General features: G+C 36.3%; 1 protein-coding gene across 4 annotated transcripts in view; it reads right to left on the bottom strand.

Annotated features, from left to right (window-relative positions):
* The window catches only part of CEP350 (centrosomal protein 350), a 193,870-nt gene that overhangs the window by 126,917 nt on the left and 45,642 nt on the right, over window positions 1–21,311 (bottom strand). For 3 of the 4 annotated variants that reach the window (XM_053607967.1, XM_053607965.1, XM_053607966.1), the window contains exons 7-11: window positions 15,835–15,948; window positions 13,861–13,974; window positions 10,133–10,279; window positions 6,366–7,024; window positions 1,794–1,915 (exon numbers count right to left, since the gene is read on the bottom strand). In XM_053607967.1, coding sequence (XP_053463942.1) covers window positions 1,794–1,915; window positions 6,366–7,024; window positions 10,133–10,279; window positions 13,861–13,974; window positions 15,835–15,948 — 1,156 coding nt within the window. The remainder of the gene's footprint in view (window positions 1–1,793; window positions 1,916–6,365; window positions 7,025–10,132; window positions 10,280–13,860; window positions 13,975–15,834; window positions 15,949–21,311) is intronic. The other variant, XM_053607968.1, reaches the window with a different exon arrangement.

The raw sequence follows: 21,311 nt of genomic DNA on the forward strand, positions 1-21,311 counted from the left end.
ACTAAGAAATGGGTAGTGGGATAAAGTGGAAGCAATAGGCTAGACATCGCAGGTTAAAGAAGTTTGATACTGGAAACAGGTCTAAGGTAGTAAGGTCTACTTTGTGTTTGGTTTGTTTCTAATATTGGATAACTTGTTTGGAAATGGCAGGAAACTCAGCAAAAGGTGCAAATTGAAGATATAAATCCAGCAAGGTATGTCTAACATCAACAACAGGACTGAGATAAACTAGAAAGGATCACCTATCTAAAAGTATTCAAATTTTAAAAAAAGTTTAAAGTTTATTTATGCCTCACAACCCTACAGATGTCATATGAAACATTTCACTTTTGGGACACGATATATAAAATAGTTAAAACACGAGCTTCTGGTTTCAAATTGCCTGAATTCAAACTCATCTTTCTACCATGAATATTTTAATTTTTGAGAAAATTAATTAAATTCCAGCCCTCAATTACCTCTTCTGTAAAACAGAAATAACAGTACCATAGTCAATGAATTACAAGGATTAAATAAGATAATATACACCAAGTGCTTAGGATCAGCACTTGGAACCTAAGAAACAATTACTGTAAGCTAGTTTTTTATCAACATTATTATTGGGGTGGGGGGAGATTAGAGGATCATGTGTATTAACTTCAAATTAGAAACTAATTTGATTTTCAGTTGTGCATTCTTTTTTTTTTTTTTTGTAGAGACAGAGTCTCACTTTATGGCCCTCGGTAGAGTGCCGTGGCGTCACACGGCTCACAGCAACCTCTAACTCTTGGGCTTACGCGATTCTCTTGCCTCAGCCTCCCGAGCAGCTGGGACTACAGGCGCCCGCCACAACGCCCGGCTATTTTTTTGTTGCAGTTTGGCCAGGGCTGGGTTTGAACCCGCCACCCTCGGCATATGGGGCCAGCGCCCTACTCACTGAGCCACAGGCGCCGCCCCTCAGTTGTGCATTCTTAAAGAGTTTTAAAATCTTCCTCCTTCTCAAAATGGTTATTATTACAAAGTATAATTTATAATCATGATCTAAAAATCACCTTAATATCCATGCCAAAGAGCTTTTTTTTTTACTTTATTACAAGCAATATATTACAGTAAAAATATTTCCCTGAGAAAATTTAAGGTGAAATAGTCAACAATGTAAAATAACAACTACAACAACAAAAAAACAATGTGAAATCCAATTAGATCCCTTCCTAGTCTTTGATCATATGTTCACATGCACATCTAACTATAGCTCTTGAAAGGTAAGATGGATAAATTGGTATGAGTTATAGAAAGAAATTATGAATCGCAATGTGTATATAGAAATTTCTTTTAAAAATTATTCACTACAAATACGCTAAAATGTTCATTTCACTGTGATTCATTCATCCAACAATTTTTTATTATGCATTTAATTCAGAGAAGGCAAGAGTGTTTTTTAATTTAGGAGAAAGTGATGTTTACATTAGATTAAAGGACAGGTCAACTATGAACAACAGAGTAAGGGATATAGTAAGTACAGATGTATACCATGCTTAAGTATCCATCAAGAGATATTAAACAATTTCCTTTTTTTTTTTTCTTTTTTTGCCTGTCAAATTTAGCAATGAGTAGTTGTTATACATTAGTGTCATTCATGTTAATAAGTTATCATTACCAGTGGACCAGCCAATATTAAACAATTTCTAAATAAACCTCTCTCTCCCATCTTGCTCACACAAGTGATCAGTGAGCAAAATTCTCAGCATAGACCACGCTACTAAGCTTCATGCAAAGAAAGAAATTGTAATCATCTTTTGCTTTCCCCTTTTTACCTTGCAAGAGGCTGTGGAGGTTCTGATAGAGACATGTCACTACTGGAAGATGCACTTGGGGGACGTTCCTGTACTTTGTTCTCTTTATCGGACTCTCCAGATGGCTGATACCCTGGTCTAGCCTAGGAAAAAAGGGAGATCAAATTTATCTGACTTCCACCACAAAGATACACTCAGGTAGCACGTAAGATAAACATAAAGTCAACTTAGATTTACAAAGATCATAAAATGTAGGGGTTTTTTTCCCTCAAGTAAAACTAATTCAAATTTAGGTTCCTTTCAAAACAACCATTAGAGTTAACAGCAAAACATCATCTAGAGTTAACAGCAAAACATCATCTAAAATCCAACAAGAGCACCTAATCCTAAATGCACACTTAGAAGGAAGTATAACTTTCCTAAACCTCAGTTTTTTCACTTGATAAGCAGATATAATATAGTGCCTACTCTTCTCAGGGTTGTGACAATTTACTGAAGTTTAAGCCAGTAAGTAAAATCTTCAAAACAGTAGTGGTATGTACTCAATGTTACTGTTCTTAAAAACATTAGCACACTAAAGTAGGATACTTTCAATTTCAGCACAGATCACAAAACTAAGTACAGCTAACCCTTGAACAATATGGGGTTGAGTTGTGTGGATCCACTAACAAAAATATTTTTCAATAAATACATCGAAAAATGTTTTAGAGATTTGCAACAATTTCAAAAAACCTGCAGACACACTTTGCAGCCTAGAATATGTCCAAAAAATTTAAGTTAGGTATGTAAAGAATGCATGAAATATATATTTTATCATTTACTACTACAAAATATACCAAATCTATAATAAAAGTTACAATTTATCAAACATTACCCACACAGACTGTACATAGGGCCATTCAAACTTAAGATGAAACAAATAAATGTACAGATGTAGTATTAAATCATAACTGCACAAAATTCACCTCAGTACAGATTGTACTCCTGTAATAATTTCATAGCCGCCTCCTGTTGCTACTACAATGGGTAGAAGTGTTATAATTATCAGCTTTAAACACCATGTGATACTAGTCATCTCTATGTAACCAGTTTGTCTCTCCAATAATCACATCTTATAGTAAAAACTGATCTACTCGTGGTTCTCATATATTTTTTCATAGTTTTTAGTGCAATAAAACCCTGAATAACACCATGGAACCCATATAAAGAGGTAGCAGTGATGGTGGAAGCATTCACAAAAAGGAAAGAAATGTCATGACAAGAAAAAAGAAAAGTCATTGCAAGAAAAATATAAATTGCTTGATATGTACTATAGATTGAGGTCTGCGGCTGAAGCTGACTGCCATTTCAAAATAAATGTATACAACATAAAGATCATTGTAGAAAGAACAAAGGAAACTCATGAAGTCATAGCTGCAACTAAGCCAAAAGATATGAAACCCTTGCATTTTTTTGCAAAATACCTTTTTATCTCACATTGAAAGTATGGCTTTTATGTGAGTGTGGGATTGCTATAAGAAAGGAATACCTATAGGCCATTGGAGAAAGGTGAGCTTGTCACATAAGAACTTAAAGCAAAAGGAAAGTGAGAACCGGAGAATTCAATGTCAGCAAAGGATGGTTTGATAATTTTAGAAAGAAGGTTGGCTTAAGAAATGTCAAGATAAGGTCAGGCATGGTGGCTCAAGTCTGTAATACCAGCACTGTGGGAAGATCACTTGAGGCCAGGAGTTTGAGAACCCCTGAGAAACATGGTAAGACCCTGTTTCTTAAAAAAAATATTAAAGGGTGGCACCTGTGGCTCAGTGAGCAGGGCGCTGGCCCCATATACTGAGGGTGGCAGGTTCAAACCCAGCCCCGGCCAAACTGCAACAACAAAAAAAAATAGCTGGGTGTTGTGGCAGGCGCCTGTAGTCCCAGCTACTCAGGAGGCTGAGGCAGGAGAATCACCTAAGTCCAGGAGTTGGAGGTTGCTGTGAGCTGTGTGATGCCACAGCACTCTACTGAGGGCAATAAAGTGAAACTCTGTCTCTACAAAAAAAAAAAAAAATATATATATATATATATTAAAAAATTAGTTGGATGTGGTGGTGCACACCTGTACTGTAGTCCCAACTACTTGGGAGGCTGTGGAGGGAGGAATGCTTGAGCCCAGGAGTTTAAGGAGATAGTGAGCTAAGATTACCCCACTATTTGGAGTACCCCATTGTACTCCAACCTGGGTGACAAACTGAGACTGTTTCTAAAAAAAAAAAAAAAAAGTCAAATAACAGGAGAAGCAGCTGCTGCCAACCAACAGGCAACAGATTAAGTTACAGAACACTGTTAACGAACAATCACTGAGAAGAAAGTATATCTCCCTGAATGGATTTTAAATGTAGACAAAAGTACCCAACCCTAGGAAAAAATACCACAAAGGACATTTATTAGTAAGGAAGAGAAGCAAGCACCAGGCTTTAAGGTAGGAAGAGACAGGTTAACTACTGTTTTCGTGCAAATACAGTCAGGTTTTGTGACTGCACTGCCCTTGTCTACAAGGCTGTTAACCCCAGAGGTTTAAAGGGAAAAGATAAATTCCAGCTCACAGTCTTTTGGTTGTATAACAAGAAAGCCTGGATGGTTTTTCTGGTCTGGTTATATTATTGTTGTGTCCTGAAGTTAGAAAGTACCCTGCCACTAAGGGATTGTCTTTTAAAGTTCTTTTGACATTGGACAATGAATACACCTGGCCACCAAAATCCCATGAGTTCAACACCAAAGACAATGAAATATTCTATTTTCCCCTGAATACATCTCTAACTCAGGGAGTCATAAGGACCTTTAAGGCTCATTACACACAGCACTCTATGGAAAAGGTTATCAGTGCTATGGAAGAGGACCCCAACACGGTTCCTCAAGTTGTGGTGACCCCCCAACCATAAAGTTATTTTCGTTGCTACTTCATAACTGTAATTTTGCTACTGTTATGAATCGTAATGTAAATGTCTGATATGCAGGAAGTATTTTCAAACAACAAATTCCTCCTGGAGAAAACTGTGTCCAGAAGTTGTGCATAACTTCACAGGACTTACTACATAGCCAATCAAGAAAACCATGACAGAGACTGTGGATATGGTGAAAAAGGTAGGGGATAAAGAGTTTAAAGTTATGGATCATGGAGAAATTCAAGAGGTAACAGATACCACACCAGAGGAATTAAGACAACTGGATGGGGATGAGTGCTTCCAAATTAGTACAAATAACAAAGAAATATCTGGAGAAGAAGCAAAGCCAGAAATAAGCTGACAGTACACAATCCAGCAGAAGGGTTCTAATTATTTAAGACTGCTTTGGATTTCTTTTACAACATGGATCCTTCTCCAATATGGAACTGAAACTGAAGTAAATGGTGGAGAAAGGATTGGTATCATACAGAAAATTCTAAAGACACAAAAAAGGGAAAAAGTCAGAAATTCCAAGGTTATTTCCATAAAGTTGCCCCAAGTGTACCTGCCTCTCCTGCCTCCTTTGAGATAACAGTACCTTCCTCTTCTTCCTCAGCCTACTCAAAGTGAAGAGAAAGATGAAGATCTTTATGATGGCCCACTTCCACTTAATGAACAGTGAACATATTTTCTCTTCCTGATTTTCGCAAGAACAGTTTCTTTTCTCTAGCTTACCTTATTGCAAGGATATGTATGGTATATAATACATATAACATACAAATTATGTGTTAATCAACTGTATATGTTATATTATCTATCATTAAGGCTTCCCATCTTAATAGCCAGGGTTCTGGCTATTGGTAGTTACGTTTTAGAGAAGTTAAAAAAATTACATGTAGTGTAGGACATGACTACAAGAGGGACTCTTACCTCATAAATTCAAATATTTTGACCTAACCAAATATGTGTATCCTCACATTAACCTGAAATATGAATGAATAAATAAATAATAAAATTATATATAAATTTTCAACTGGGTGGAGGACTGGTGCCCCTAACCTTCAAGTCATTCAAAGGTCAATTGTATTTCATTAATACAGTCTAACTTTACTCAGTACTACAATGAAAACTAGGCAGGAATGAAAGTATTAAATAATAGCAATGATGAGAGAAAAAAAAAGATCAGTAACAATCACCCTAGGAAACTTTTTAAGAGACAGAGTCTCGATCTATTGCCCAGGTTGGAGTGCAGTGTCATGATCATAACTCATTACAGCTTTGAATCCTGGGCTCAAGGGATCTTCCCCAAGCTAGGACTATAGGTGCACACTACCATGCCTGGCTGTTTGGGGTTTTTTTATTTAACTGTTTTGTAGAGACAGAGGTCTCACTGTGTTGCCCGGGCTGATCTTGAACTCCTGGCCTGAAGCAATCCTCCCACCTTAGGTGGGAGCCACTGGGCCTAGCAGAAACTCTTAATTCAGTTCTTATTTCCACCATATTACTCTTCATACATAATAAATTTCATGAACGGCAATGATTATTATAAATATTATCTGAGCATATGTCTAAATATTAGGAATAATGGAATATTTTTAAACAATATAGCAAGCTTTTCTCACCATAAACTACTCTCCTCTTTCCTTTGTTTTTCTGTCACTACTATTACCTGTGTTTCCTGCGTAACATGTTGATGAGAGGGCTCTTCAAGCAAGGGCTTTTCAAGTAGTAATTTGGAGTAAGTTTCCTGTAGCCGCCTAGTTGCCGATGGCTCAGAAGGAGGCATATTTTTTGCTTTAGTAAAGGCTTCTTTCTGTTTTCGGTAGAGCTCTTGTAATCGTTTGTTCTTTTGTTCAGTAGCCTCCTTTTGAGCCTTCTTTTCTTCATTCTGCTTCCTCTTCCTTTCCTCCTGCTGTCTAACAATGTACTGTCGTACCTCATCTGTGTCATAGTGACGTTTTTTGGAAATAACAGGGGGATCTTCATTAGCTGTTATTTTGTCAGGTTTTCTTTTTACTGGGCTATTACTCCTAGGAACTTGTACAGGTGCTGATGACTTCTGATTCTGTAACTCGTCAGTCTCTTGCCTGGAAATCTGAGTTGTAGAATCCAGCTGTAAGTCATCAAGAATGCCACGAATTTCAATAGGTAAGAAGTCCTTATTTAAGGCATTATTTTCCTCCTGTTTATTATCTGGAAGAGATGGAGCTAATTTTTTTATATTATTTTCAGACCGAGCTCTACTTTTCGAACATTCTGAGCTTCTTGGAAGATGTCTATGTAAAACGTCCAACCTGGGATCAGATTCTGCTCTTCCGACATGACCCCCTGCAAAGTATGAGCTTGTTAGTGACATATTAACATTCTATACTCACTTCTAAGATTTACTGACTATGAAGAAAATTAGAGAATTTCGCTTTACCTTAAAAACTCAAAATATCCTACAGTCTTGCCTTCTAAAGAACATTATAAAAGGAAAGAAAAATACCCTTTTTATTTTTCTAATTTTAGGTGGAGACAGGGTCTCACTATGTTCTCAGGGCTGGTCTTGAACTCCTGGGCTCAAGCAATCCACCCTCCCCGCCTCAGCCTCCCAGAATGCAGGCAAGAGCTACCACATCTGGCCCAAATCCCCCCATTTTAGTAGTAAAAGAAGAATTTCAACTTGTGAAAAACTACTTCCTTGATTTAAAAATATATATATACCTTTTAATATTTCTGAAAAACAGGCATATGTTGTGGTTGACGTGAATAGTTAACATTACTATTTCTCTCTCATGTACATATTTAACGTAACTATTTGTCTCCCCCCACAACTCTCAAAAAAACTGTTAAAAGGCCTGGCGCTTTGGAAGGCTGAGACAGGAGGTTCTGTTGAAGCCAAGAGTTTGAGAACAGCCTAAGCAACACCTTGTCTCTACAAAAAACAAAAAAAAACTCAGCTAGGTGTGGGGTACGCACTTGTAGTTCCAGTTACTCAGGAGACTGAGGCAGGAGGATTGTCTGAGCCCAGGAGTTTGAGGTTGCAGTGAGCAATGATGACATCACTGCACTCTAGCCCCAGGGAATAGCTCTTGCCTCACCAAAAAATAAAAAATAACTGTTAAAATCAATAGAAGCCATCCTAATTAGAATCAAGGAAATTGAAAATACCTTAAGAATCTTAAAAATAATAATTTTTTAAAGCTTTGCCAAGATCGGACTGAATGTCAAATAATAAAGGCACTGAAAATATTAATTTTTCTGGAAATTCTACAATACTGACCCATTTCATAATTATATAAAATGATAGCACAGCAAGGTGGCTCACACTATACACCCAGCACCTTGGGAGACCAAGATGAGAGGATCATGTGGAACAAGTTCAATACTGGCTCAGCGCCTGTAGCACAGTGGTTACGGCGCCAGCCCCATACACAGAGGCTGGCAGGTTCGAACTCGGCCCAAACCAGCTAAACAGCAATGAAAACTGCAACAAAAAATAGCTAGGCATTGTGGCGGGGGCCTGTAGTCCCAGCTACTTGGGAAGCTGAGGCAAGAGAATCACTGAAGCCCAAGAGTTTGAGGTTGCTGTGACGCCACAACACTCTACTGAGGGCAACGTAGCAAAACTCTGTCTCAAAAAAAAAAGAAAAGAAAAGAAAAACAACCCAAAAAGTTCAAAACCAGCCTGGGCAACATAGTAAGACCTTGTCCCTAAAAAAAAAAAAAGGAAAAAAAACTATTTTAATTAGCTGGGGGTAATAGTGTTAGCCTGTAGTCCTAGGTACTTGACAGGCTGAGGTAAGACAATCACTTGAGCCCAGGAGTTCGAGGATACAATTAGCTATGATCGTGCTTGCACTCCAGCCTACGTGACAGCATAAAACGCCATTTCTATTAGAAAAACAAAAAGAAAGAAAGAAATGGCGCTATATTTAGATGAGCTTATCAGAAAATTTCTGAAAGTTTAATTTACACATCCTTTTGGAAAATAAAATTGGTCTCTCGTCACACTCATACTATACTTTAAAAATATCTATGAAACTAATTGTCAAATACCTTTAAATTTTTTAGTATTTACCCTATTTTCAGAGAAAAGAGACAATTTAGTATGACACAATACGTAGAACATAATATTTCCTTCTACAGAATGCCTCTTTCACATTGTTGGAGATTTTGGTCTATTTTTTTTATTCTGAAGCCCTAAACTTATAGGGGTGTCCAACCTGTAGCCCTTGGGCCACATGTGGATTATATGAAGACTTTTTTGCTTATCTGTGGTAGCACATAACAGGAAATTATGCACAGACCCTCTTTTTGTGTTCATCAGCTTTCACTGGTGTTTGTACATTTAATGTGTGGCCAAAGACAACTCTTTTTCCAATGTATAGCAGAGAAGAAAAAAGGCTGGACAACCCTGCTAAAGATTAGAGCAATGTCTGCTATGTAGTGAGCACTCGGTAAATATTTGTTGAATAAATGTCATACCTACTGATTACAATGCACACTATCTGGGTGAAGGGCACATTTATAACTTTGACTCGATCTGTACAAAAACAAAGTACATAAACAAAACACGTACCCATTAGTATTCTGGAAAAAAAAAAAATAAGCCCCTACAACTCTCTAGTGAATGACAGAAAAAGTAAATATACAGAAAAACAATCATTTTATCATCTAAATATTTGCTGATGTGGCTTAATTTTAGACTGAGAATACATGTAAGCTTATTTACAAGCCAGATAAAAGTAAAGAGGAACAAAAAAAGTATTACATATGTATATTTGGCTTCTTCATACCAAATTATAATTGTAATTTCATTTCTTACTGAACTCACTCCAGAAGTTTGAATTAAGCGAGAAAAATTTTGCCACTGAAAAGGAAAGCTGGCCTATGGGTATTTATATTTCAAATAGCATTCAAGATAGTTAAATAAGTGAAAACATTAAACTTGAGGATCAAACTAAAGAGTTCTGGATCCTACATCATATTTTGCCATCCACTAATTACATACCCTTGAGAAAATTCACTTCTCTTTCAAAGCCTGTTTCCTAATTTGTCAAGTAAGAAAAATTCAACCTTGTGAATGTTTATCCGTGTTTGTTTGAATATACTGAGATCAGACAAACTGGACTTAATTCTCTTAAGGTCTCTAAAAGTCTAATATGATTTGACTAAAATAATGCTTTCATATTCACAATGACAGATAAATGTAACGAACATAACATAAACAGGATTCTTAATAAAGATGAGCATAACACCTATCAGCAGAGATTATCCATAGACAAGCCCAAGAGAACATTTCTTTTTTGAGCTACAGTCACAATTATAAAGTCCTAACACATTATGAAGAGTATTTTCACCTAGTTATATTAGTTGGTTATATAACTAATTGCTTAGCTACATAAGCAATTTTTAATTGTTTTCTCAACAATTTTAATTATAGCCACTCACCAGATTTAGCAGTTCTTTCTCTTCCACCTCTGTCACTTGATGCTGTTCTTCGCTCTTTTTGCTCCATCCTGGGTGCAGGTCCCAGAATCTTCTTTACTAATTTTTGTCCATCTCGCCAAGAAGATGTACTTATAAGACGACTACTACCTAAAATATACATGTATACTTTAAAACTTAAACATTAACACCAAGAAATGTATCCACTCAATCATACAGATTTTATAATTAATCTTATAATTTACAATTAATCTTATGATTATCTCAGCCAAGGTCAAAGGTTTTGTTTGACCGTAACTGTAGTTTTAACCCTAAACTCCCCAAATTGGTTAACTATTTGTTTATATCTTTAATCACCCGCACCTCTGAAATCTGTGTAAAATGCTTTGAAAGTACCAAATAATAATGATTCCTAAAACTTCAAGAACTAGAGTACAGAATTCAACAGAACACAAATATGTCTATTTTGTGTCTATTAACATTTAATAAGTATTTGGTTTATCAATACTAGCACAGTATAAGGCATAGATAAAATATGTTTCTTGAACAAATGAATGACTTAATCTAAGTATAGAAAAAGAATTTTGAAGAAACAATTAACAGTGATTATACCTTGGAAGGGGATAGTATTATACGGACTTTCATAATATATTTTACACATATATGCCAAAAGTACACACTACTTTTCTATGCATAAAATGACATTTAAAAAAGTATCCTAAACATTTTAAGTTTCTCTCCTTATAAAAGTACATAAAAATAAGTATGTTTTAATAAAAATAGCTGTTTACCAGGAGAAGAAGAGATTTTCATCTATTAATTTTGGACTATAAGAAAATTAAAATTAAACAATCACTTCAAAATAGATAGGAACTTCAAAACACAACAAATGAAAGATGGAATAACTAAGAAAATGCTACAAAAGCTATGTTAACTAATGTGATGAAAATGTGTCAAACGATCTATGAACCAAGTGTATGGTGCCCCACGATCATACTAATGTACACAGCTATGGTTTAATAAAAATAAATAAATAAATAAATAAATAAAAAGAAAGATGGATCACAAAATAAAGACTACAAAAAATATGAAATAAATATGTAGAACTGTGTAAATGCAAAGTAACATAACAAAATGAGTAAAAATAATGAAGTAGAATTTTAAGCCTAATTTAATTAGAAATAAAATATTTTTACACTAAAATCAATGCCAGTAAAATTATCATACAATGAAATCATTCTACTTTAACATTACTTGTTGAAATATAAGTGGATGAGTTTCTTTTTATAAAACAAAAGAAAATGGCATGGCACTCATAGCTCAGTGGTTAGGGTGCTGGCCACATACATCAGGGCTGGCATGTTCGAACCCAACCTGGGCCTGCTGAACAATAATGACAACTACAACAGAAAAATAGTCAAGCGTTGTGGCAGGTGCCTGTAATCCCAGCTACTTGGGAGACGTAGGCAAGAGAATCACTTAAGCCCAAGAGTTTGAGGGGTTGCTGTGAGCTGTGATGCTACAGCACTCTACCGAGGGCAACAAAGTGAGACTCCATCTCTAAAAAATAAAAACAAAAAAATACTGCATGTCATGGACCGCAACAGTATTCACTCTCCTTGATCAAATAATCCAACAAACTTTAGTAATTTATATAATAGAAATAATCTAAAAGAAAGCAAAAATAGTTGACTATCATTTTTTATACTATCAGAAGTAACAAATACTAAAGAATGTTAAATAGTTAGTTTCCACTAGAATATTGTGTAGCCATGTTGATCAATCTTCATGAGAAACAATAGAAATGTTCTTATGAAAAGATGCTGAGAAAACAATGAAATTTTACAGATACAAAAAAAAAAGATGTATTTAGTGAGTATCATTACATACTATTATGATTTTAAAACTAATGTAAGAAAGTACACAAAGTAATACTAGTACTTTAAGGCAGGATGATGGTTTTCTTCTATTTTCCCAGGTGTTTGGGATACTATTTTATTATAATACAAACAGGCCCCCAAATTACAAACATCCAACTGACATAGGACTTACACTTACAGAGTAATAGATAAATGTACCCGTTTCAACTTATATACAAATTTCAACTTAAGAACAAGCCTATAAAACCTATCTCATTCATAACCTAGGGACTGCCTATAAAAGACATTCCATTTAGAGTTTGTTTTAAAGGGCTGAAATTTATAAGTTTAAATGGAAGTATAATATTAATGAAAATGATTACATAAATTTGTGTTTACTTTAGAAAAAATGTTTTTGCACCTTGTTATTAATTTTACACAGTCTAAAATATTTAAAGGGTTTTAACTTACCTAATCTATTTATAAGAAACTTTACATTCTTAAGCAAAATGAAAGAGCAGGCTTCTCTGCAATTACAGTTTAATTTTCTGAATCAAAAATAAGCAACCATTAATATACTGGGCGGTTATTTATACCTGCAGAATATGCTGTGTGGTTCTTTCTAAATTCTGGCTTTCTGGAAGAGTTTCATGTACTCATTGATAGAAAAAGAAGACTTTTACTAGATCAGTAGTTCTCAACCTGTGGGTCACGACCCCTTTATTCCATTTGTAACAACGTGGCAATTAGGAAGGTTGAGAACCACTGCACTAGATAAACTATTAAAAGAGTTTTAGCACATTTAATGATTCTTTGTCTAGCTCATTGCCACAGTGCATATAGCCTACCACAAAACTGGATAAATACAATCCAAGATCAATGTTCCTAAGTTTTAGTGGTCCCTGTGCTTTATTTCAAACTGACAACACTATTACATAATGCTATATGAAAAATACTTTTCTTATAATGTAAGAGAATTAGTTAACCCTCCGATAACTCATTTCTTATAAAATGTTTGTATATTGCCAGTGTCATTCTATTATGATATCCAAAGTTAACAATGGATATCACAAAATATGTTATTTGCCATTGTACTGATTATGAGCAAAAAAAAAAAATAGATGTTTAATCAAAAAACAGTACCCCATCAGTCTTAGTCAGTATTCCCGTAAGACTTTGTGCTCTTTTACCACAGCATTCACCCCACTTTGTTGTAACCACAAGTCTACTGACAAGATCTTAAGTTCCATGAAGGAAGGAGCTATGTGTGTCTTGCTTACCACTGTATTGCCCAAGCTTAGTATAGCACAACGCCTCTCATGTAACCAAGTGCTCAAAAATATCTGCCTAATGAATGAATGATTGAACTTAGAATGTTTCCAAACTGAAAGTGACAAGTTCCCAACTTTTTCCACTCTCAGCCCAAATTACTGACATGAATATAACATTCTAAATAGCCATCTTCAGTATAGCTAGAAATAATAATTACTAGTTTTAATGGAGTCATAGTTAACATGTGAGTGCTCATCAAATGCCAAGTACTATGGGGAGTGCTTTTAGGTATTAACTCTTTTAGTTCTCACAAGAACCCTGTGAGATAAGTAGAATTGCTTTCCCATCAGTTTCATAGACGTGTACAATAATGAAAACATACCAAACCGTACATTCTAAATATGTTCAATTTTATTCTACGTCAATTATACCTCAATCTTTCTCTCTCTCACATACACACACAAAATAGTGACACATAAAATGTACTGAATTTTTATAAGTACCAAACAACAAACATTTGTTAACAGACATGTAAATCCATGTAGATTCCACTTTAGTAATATGAAACTTTAGGATGGATGTGGCACTAAGAAAACTAACCTGTTTTGCATTCTGGACTTGATAACTGTGTTGCTTTTTGGACTTTTCGTACTGGCTTGACCGCTTTCTTCTCTTTACTTTTTTCAGCAGGTTTCTCTTTTGTAGAGCTATCGTCTGAAAAGAAGAAATATAGCAAATCTTACAATGATTCTTTCTCCCCCCACCCTCAGTTAAAAAAAAAATCAATATAATGTATATGATTCAAGTAGGGAGAAAGAAACTCAGACTATTTCTATGACCCACCTGCTACTAATATCAACTCCTTCTGTGGAAAAAAATCTGAAGATTACCAGTACTCAACTATTGGGTTACAATTTTTCATTATTTTTTTCAGGAAACTTTTGAGAAATTTACTTCATTTTCACATATAGGGAAAAGTTACATCAGTAATGTTTTCCAAGCCAGGATCATTACATTTATGTAATCTCAAGATTCTATAATCTTAAGAGTATCTTCACAAATTCTTATGTCATTCAAAAATATCTACATAAAAACTTTAAAAAACATAAAATTCTTATATTAAGCCTTATAATTATGCTAGTGAAACATGTCAAAGTATTTTACATTTATATTACTACTCACTAAATTAAAAAAATTCCAACCTAAAGGAATATACTAAATATACATATAAATTCCCAAAAATTAACCTCAGTTACAGATCTCAATAAATACACTTTAACATACAGAGTTCTGCATTCTAGACAGAGTGGAAATAAGCATGAGTAAAAGACTCTAAGGCAGGAGCATATCTATGTTACAGTCCATATGTTTGTTGTTGTAGTTTTGGCCGGGTTCGAACCCGCCACCCTTGGTATATGGGACTGGCACTCTACTCCCTGAGCCACAGGCGCTGCCCCATAGTCCATATATTGACAGAGCTAGAATTTGAGACCTTATAAGCTGATTCCAAAATCTTTGCTCTTAACTATTAAATAATACTTCCTCTTCGCATGAAAAAAAATTTCTGAATACAAAATTCTAATAATAATAGCTGGGCTGGACAATTAATGCCAAAAAATGTATTAGCAGAATCTCTATGAGGACTTATGAGAAAGACCTCAGGTTTTAGAATCACACCGAGCTGGTTTGAATTCTTGATTTCAATTCTTTTTTTTTCTGTAGAATTTCCGTAGAATTTTGAAAAAGAATTTTCTTCTTTTTTTTTTTCTCACTTTACCACCTTCGGTAGAGTGCCATGATGTCACAGGACTCACAGCAACCTCTAGCTCTTGGGCTTCCACAATTCTCCTGCCTCAGCCTCCCGAGTAGCTGGGCCTACAGGCGCCCACCGCAACGCCCGGCTATTTTTTGGTTGCAGTTCAGCCAGGGCTGGATTTGAACCCGCCACCCTCGGTATATGGGGCCGGCGCCCTACTCACCGAGCCACAGGCGCCACCCTTGATTTCAATTCTTAACTACTCTGTCCAATGCTAGGAAAATTATTCTTTGAGCTTCTATTTCCTGTCAACTGTAAAAAAACATAAAAGACTAAGTACCTAGCATCTTGCTCGAGGTCATATTAGATATTTAGTAAGCAGTAACACTATTAGTATGACCTTCCTATTACCCTCTTCCAATCTTCTATGGATTCCTATTTCTAATTTTCTAACATCATTCCTTTCCTATAATACTTATTTTTCTTTCAGCATCTTGACCTCATCTTATTTGCTGCCTGCCAAATTATTCACTACTTCAAAGATCTCAGAGGCCTATAAACATCAAGTGGACTCTGCTATTCCCTTCAAATAGGACAGTCCTGACTCTGAAATTCCCTCAGTTTAAAAATAGCCTAGTTTCTCTCTCATTAGCCATGTAGGCTAATTTTAGCCCTGGAGCAGAGCCTAGAGGCTAACAGAGACTTCTGACTCAATCTACTCAACTTAATATTACTTTGATAATTTTATTTTTAAATATTATCAATTAGATTGCATGCAGTATAAAATATCCAAAACACAAAAAAAGCTCTGTTCTCACCTGCAAAGTTAAGTGCTAAATCTCGATATAGTTCTCTACTCATGTTTTGAAACTCAGCCTCCTGCCACACTTTCCCATCAGGTGTTCGAATCTTGGTCTCTGAAGGGTTGAAACCTAATGGATATCAATTACAAAACATTCTTATGAAGTAGCTTCATAAGTTTTGTTTTTTATCCTTTTTAAAATTGAGATATAATTAACATACAATAAAATTTACTATTTTTTTTTTTTTTTTTGTAGAGACAGAGTCTCACTTTATTGCCCTCAGTAGAGTGCCGTGGCGTCACACAGCTCACAGCAACCTCCAACTCCTGGGCTTAGGCGATTCTCCTGCCTCAGCCTCCCAAGTAGCTGGGACTAATAGCCGGGCGCCCGCCACAACGCCCGGCTATTTTTTTGTTGCAGTTTGGCCGGGGCTGGGTTTGAACCTGCCATCCTCGGCATATGAGGCCGGCGCCCTGCTCACTGAGCCACAGGCACCACCCTACTATTATTTTTTAATAAAAAATTGTATTACTTAGAAGCATTCAGAATGTCAAAAAACAACTCCAACTTTTTTTTGCAATTAGAGTGGTATTCAGTTAACAGAACAACAGTTATTTCATACAAGCTGCATCAGAGACCACTGAAGATGAAAGAACTACCATCCCCATATATATACCTAATTTATTCTGAGCACCAACAAGAACCAGCTTTAAATTTCCGTGCCAATTTACAACCCCCAGACTGTACCAGGCAAGGTTAGTGGCTATTGAAAATACTACCAGGACAGGGCTATCTAAGGACACATTCGGTAGTGTGCTAATTATACAAAAAAAAAAAAAAACACTGTACAGTTTAAAAACAAATCTTACACAGCCTTACATTTTATTTTTCTTTAAAAGGAGTGAGTTGTGTACAGGAGAGTTAAATGCTTTATAGACAAGGGAAAAAACTGTGATAAAATCAACTTATTCATCATCATAATCTTCTTCTTCTTCACTGTCATCCTCTTCATCTTCATGTACCTCTTCTTTTTTTCGCTTTTTTCAGCCTTGACAACTCCCTTTCTCGCTGCATCAGGCTTTCCTTTAGCTCGGTATGCAGCAATATCCTTTTCATATTTTTCCTTCAGCTTTGCAGACTTCTTTTCATCAGGCTACTTGTCATCCACAGCAGTGTCAATCCACATCTCTCCCAGCTTCTTTGCAACATCACCAATGGACAGGCCGAGATGTTCTCATTTGATTTTTGGGTAATACTCAGAACAGAACAAGAAAAAAGGTCAAAGGAGGCCTCTTAGGTGCATTGGGATCCTTGAACTTCTTTTTTGTTTCCCCTTTAGGAGAATATAGGTTTCCTTTTTTCTTATTTTTTTAGAGACAGAGTCTCACTTTGTCACCCTTGGTAGAGTGCTGTGGTGTCACAGCTCACAGCAACCTCCAGCTCTTGGGCTTAGGCCATTCTCTTGCCTCAGCCTCCCAAGTAGCTGGGACTACTGGCACCCGCCACAACACCCGGCTATTTTGTTATTGTTGTTGTTGTTGTTGCAGTTGGGGCGGGGCCAGGTTCCAACCCCCCACCCTCAGTATATGGGGCCGGTGCCCTACTCACTGAACCACAGGCCCTGCCCAAGAATATAGGTTTTCATTTCTCTTTCTTAACAGGCCTTATCCGCCTTTGCCAGATCTTCAAATTTCCTTTCTCTTTAGCAGTCATGTTCTTCCACCTCTCTAAACACTTCTTAGAAGATTCTGAGAAGCTGACTGAAGGGGTGGTGCTGTGGCTCAAAGGAGTACGGCGCTGGCGCCGACCCCATACGCTGGAGGTGGCGGGTTCAAACTCAGCCCTGGCCAAAAACTGCAAAAAAAAAAAAAAAAAAAGCTGACTGACGCATCTGGGTGCTTCTTCTTGTGCTCCTCCCAACAAATTTGCATAAAGAATGCACAGGATGACATTTTGCCTCTCAGCTTCCAAAGATCTCCTTTGCCCATGTTATTTTTCCTCAGCGAGGCACAGAGCCACACGGGTCCTGGGTGACTGTGAGAGTACCTGTCTGGCTCTCACTTGCCCCAGTGCTGTCTTTATGGAGTTCGATGTACTGAAATGGCTGTTTGGTTTTTTGTTTGTTTGTTTGTTTGTTTTTGAACAGTCTCACTCTGTCACCCTGGTTAGAGTGCCATGGCATCATAGCTTATAGCAATCTCGAAATCTTGGGCTCAAGAAATACTTTTACCTCAACCTCCCAAGTAGCTAGGACTACAGGTGCCCACCCTAATGCCCAGGAATTTTTCTATTTACAGTAGAGACAGGGTCTGGCACTCCTGAGCTCAAGCAATAACACCAATCTCGGCCTCTCAGCGTGCTAGATGATTGCGCCTAACCAAATTTATTCTTTGAAAGTGTGTAACTCAGTGGTAATTATTAATTCACAAAATTGTACAACTATCACTATCTAATTCCAAAGTACTTAATTATCCTAGGTACAGAGAAAAGAAACTCTGTACCTATAAGCGGTCACTATCCACGTGACCCACTCCGTGCCCTGCAACTACTAATCTACTTTCCGTATTTATAGATTTGTCTATTCTAGACATTTTGTATAAATAGAACTATACATCATGTAGTCCTTGGTGTCTGGCTTATCTTTATTTCACTTACCCTGATGTTTTCAAGGTTCAATCATCACATAAGATATTTTTTAATTGCCAAGTGGTAATCCATAGTATGAATAGATTAACATCTTGTTTATCCATTAATCAACTGATAGACTCTTTGGTTGTTTCTACTTTCTGGCTATTGTTAATAATATTGCTATGAGGGCGGCACCTGTGACTCAGCAAGTAGGGCGCCAGCCCCATATACCGAAGGTGGCGGGTTCGAACCCAGCCTTGCCCAAACTACAATAACAACAAAAAAATAGTGATGGGCACCTGTAGTCCCAGCTACTCGGGAGGCTGAGGCAAGAGAATCGCCTAACTCCAAGAGCTGGAGGTTGCTGTGAGCTGTGACATCACAGCACTCTACTGAGGGAGACAAAGTGAGACTCTGTCTCAAAAAAAAAAAAACGCTGCTATGAACATTCTTGTACAAGTTTTTGTGCAGACATGCTTTCGGTTCCCTTTGGTATTTATACCTTGGAGTAGAATTGCTAGGGCATATGCTAACTCTGTGTTTAATTATTTGAGCAACTGCCAAAGAACTGCTAATGCAGCTGTACATTTTTATTCTCAACAGCAACATATGAGGGTGCCAATTTCTCTACATCCTTGCCAATACCTATTATTGTCTGTCTTTTTTTTTTTTTGAAGCCACCCTAGTTAATATGTCATTATGGTTTTAATTGCATTTTCCTAATAACTAATAATGAACAGCTTTATAAACTTTTCAAAGAGGAATGCATAATTTTGGGACAAGTAAGCGTCAGTCAGAAAAAGCAATATACATTCATTCAGAAAGACTAGAAGCACTACATTACATGATAAAAAAAATACCAATCTTAAATTATGAATTTCACAGAGACAAACTATTCTTCTCAAGATTAAGGGAGAGATAATACTACTACTCTTCCTGTTTTTGAAGTGCAGACATTAATTGCTACCATCAGTCTGTTTTTGGCTATTGCTAAACAAATGGACAAGCTGATGTCTATATGGGCAAAACGTGCCCAAAGTGTGGAAATAGATCTTTAAAATATAATTGTTTGACTTCTCAAGAAACATTACATATGCGGGATTTCCTAGGAATTACTATTTTGATTTTCCATATCAAATGTATCACTGTTCTTTAAGAAATGCACTAAACTTTGAATGCTATTCTTAAAACAGTAATATGAACAATAACCAAAGTTGTAAAAAGATTTGTATTTTAAGATTGGCTCAACTTACCAAGGAATTTGCACCCAACAAATATTTGTATAATTAAATCAATGTAAAGAATAGGCTGGAGTTAGGAATTGGTAATGGTACTTCTAGATGTTAGATTAAATGTAATGGTAAATTAATCACATACCTAATAGAAAATAATCTCTTCAGCTCTTAAGCGCTATAGCCTAAGTTTAACTCCCTGTGACATTTATGGCAATCAATCCTCAAGTGGCCTGGCAAAATTGCCACATTTTTCTAATAACAAACTATTTTTAGAATAAACTGAAACATAACTGTGTGTCCCTTGCCTCTCCTCTTTTTTTTTTGGTAGAGACAGAGTCTTACTCTTTCACCCTTGATAGAGTGCCGTAGCATCACAGCTCACAGCAACCTCCATCTCTTGGGCTTAGGCGATTCTCTTGCCTCAGCCTCCTGAGTAGCTGGGACTACAACTGCCTGCTACAATGCTTGGTTATTTTTTTTGTTGTTGCAGTTTGGCCAGGGCTGGGTTTGAAAATGCCACCCTTGGTATATGCAGCTGGCGCCCTACCCACTGAGCCATAGGCGCCTCCCCCCTTGCCTGTCATCTTTAGGAAACATTTATCCCTGTAAGTCTCTCTGTATTTGAATCTTATATATTAAATTTAAGATTTTAACGTCTACCATTAATTTTTCTTTCCGTCCCCAAGTCTTCATTTCCATTTCTTTGTATGCTTTTTTCCTACTGGTTGAATTTATTAAATAGAAAACATTATTATGTTGTGTACTTACTTATATCCATGACACTATACTAGGCTCTGAGATAAAATAAGGATGACCAAGATAGGGTCTTTAACTTTCACAAGCATTCATACCAGAAGAAAAAGATATACAAAACACCTATGCATGATACAAGAAACAATCACATAGACATCAATTGTGTTTACCACTTTAAATTTATGAAGCAGAATCATAGAATATTTCCTATGTCTCCTTTCAAAATAAAACATGTAGAATGGTGTTAGCATGCTAACAACTACATTAAAAGAGGAAGAAAATAAATACACATACATGGATACACATCCTCTTTCCCTCTTACTTGCTTGTGTATGCAAAAATTACCTCTAAAGGAATACGCAAATTATTAATGAATATAACCTCTAAAAGGGGAAAAGGCGACTGAAGCTCAAGAGTGACAGAGCTTCTCTCTTTTTTTTTTTTTTTTTGGCAGGGGCTGGGTTTGAACCCGCCACCTCTGGCATATGGGACCGGCGCCCTACCTGCTGAGCCACAGGCACCGCCCAGACAGAGTTTCTCAAAATACACACTTTTCATCTTTTGAAATACGAACCAAGTGAATTTATTAAGTGTTTGAACAAATAAAATAATACAATATTTTAAGATGCTTTCATAATGCTGCCAAAAAGTTGGTAGGAAAGTGGTTCTTCACTGTTGGAAAAAGTAAGTCCATTGTTGAGTACTTTGGAAATCATATTTCATAATGAATTCTCAAATGTTTGCTACATTTCATAAATTAACCCCTAAAAGTTGTATTTAATATAAAAACTAGTATACTATCCTGCAAGAGAAAGCCCATGTGAAGAAAAAAAAAATAAACTAGCATATTAAAAAATTAGTAAAAGAACTAGGGGA

Source organism: Nycticebus coucang, chromosome 10 (assembly GCF_027406575.1).
Source record: "Nycticebus coucang isolate mNycCou1 chromosome 10, mNycCou1.pri, whole genome shotgun sequence".
NCBI classification, from domain to species: Eukaryota; Metazoa; Chordata; class Mammalia; order Primates; family Lorisidae; genus Nycticebus; species Nycticebus coucang.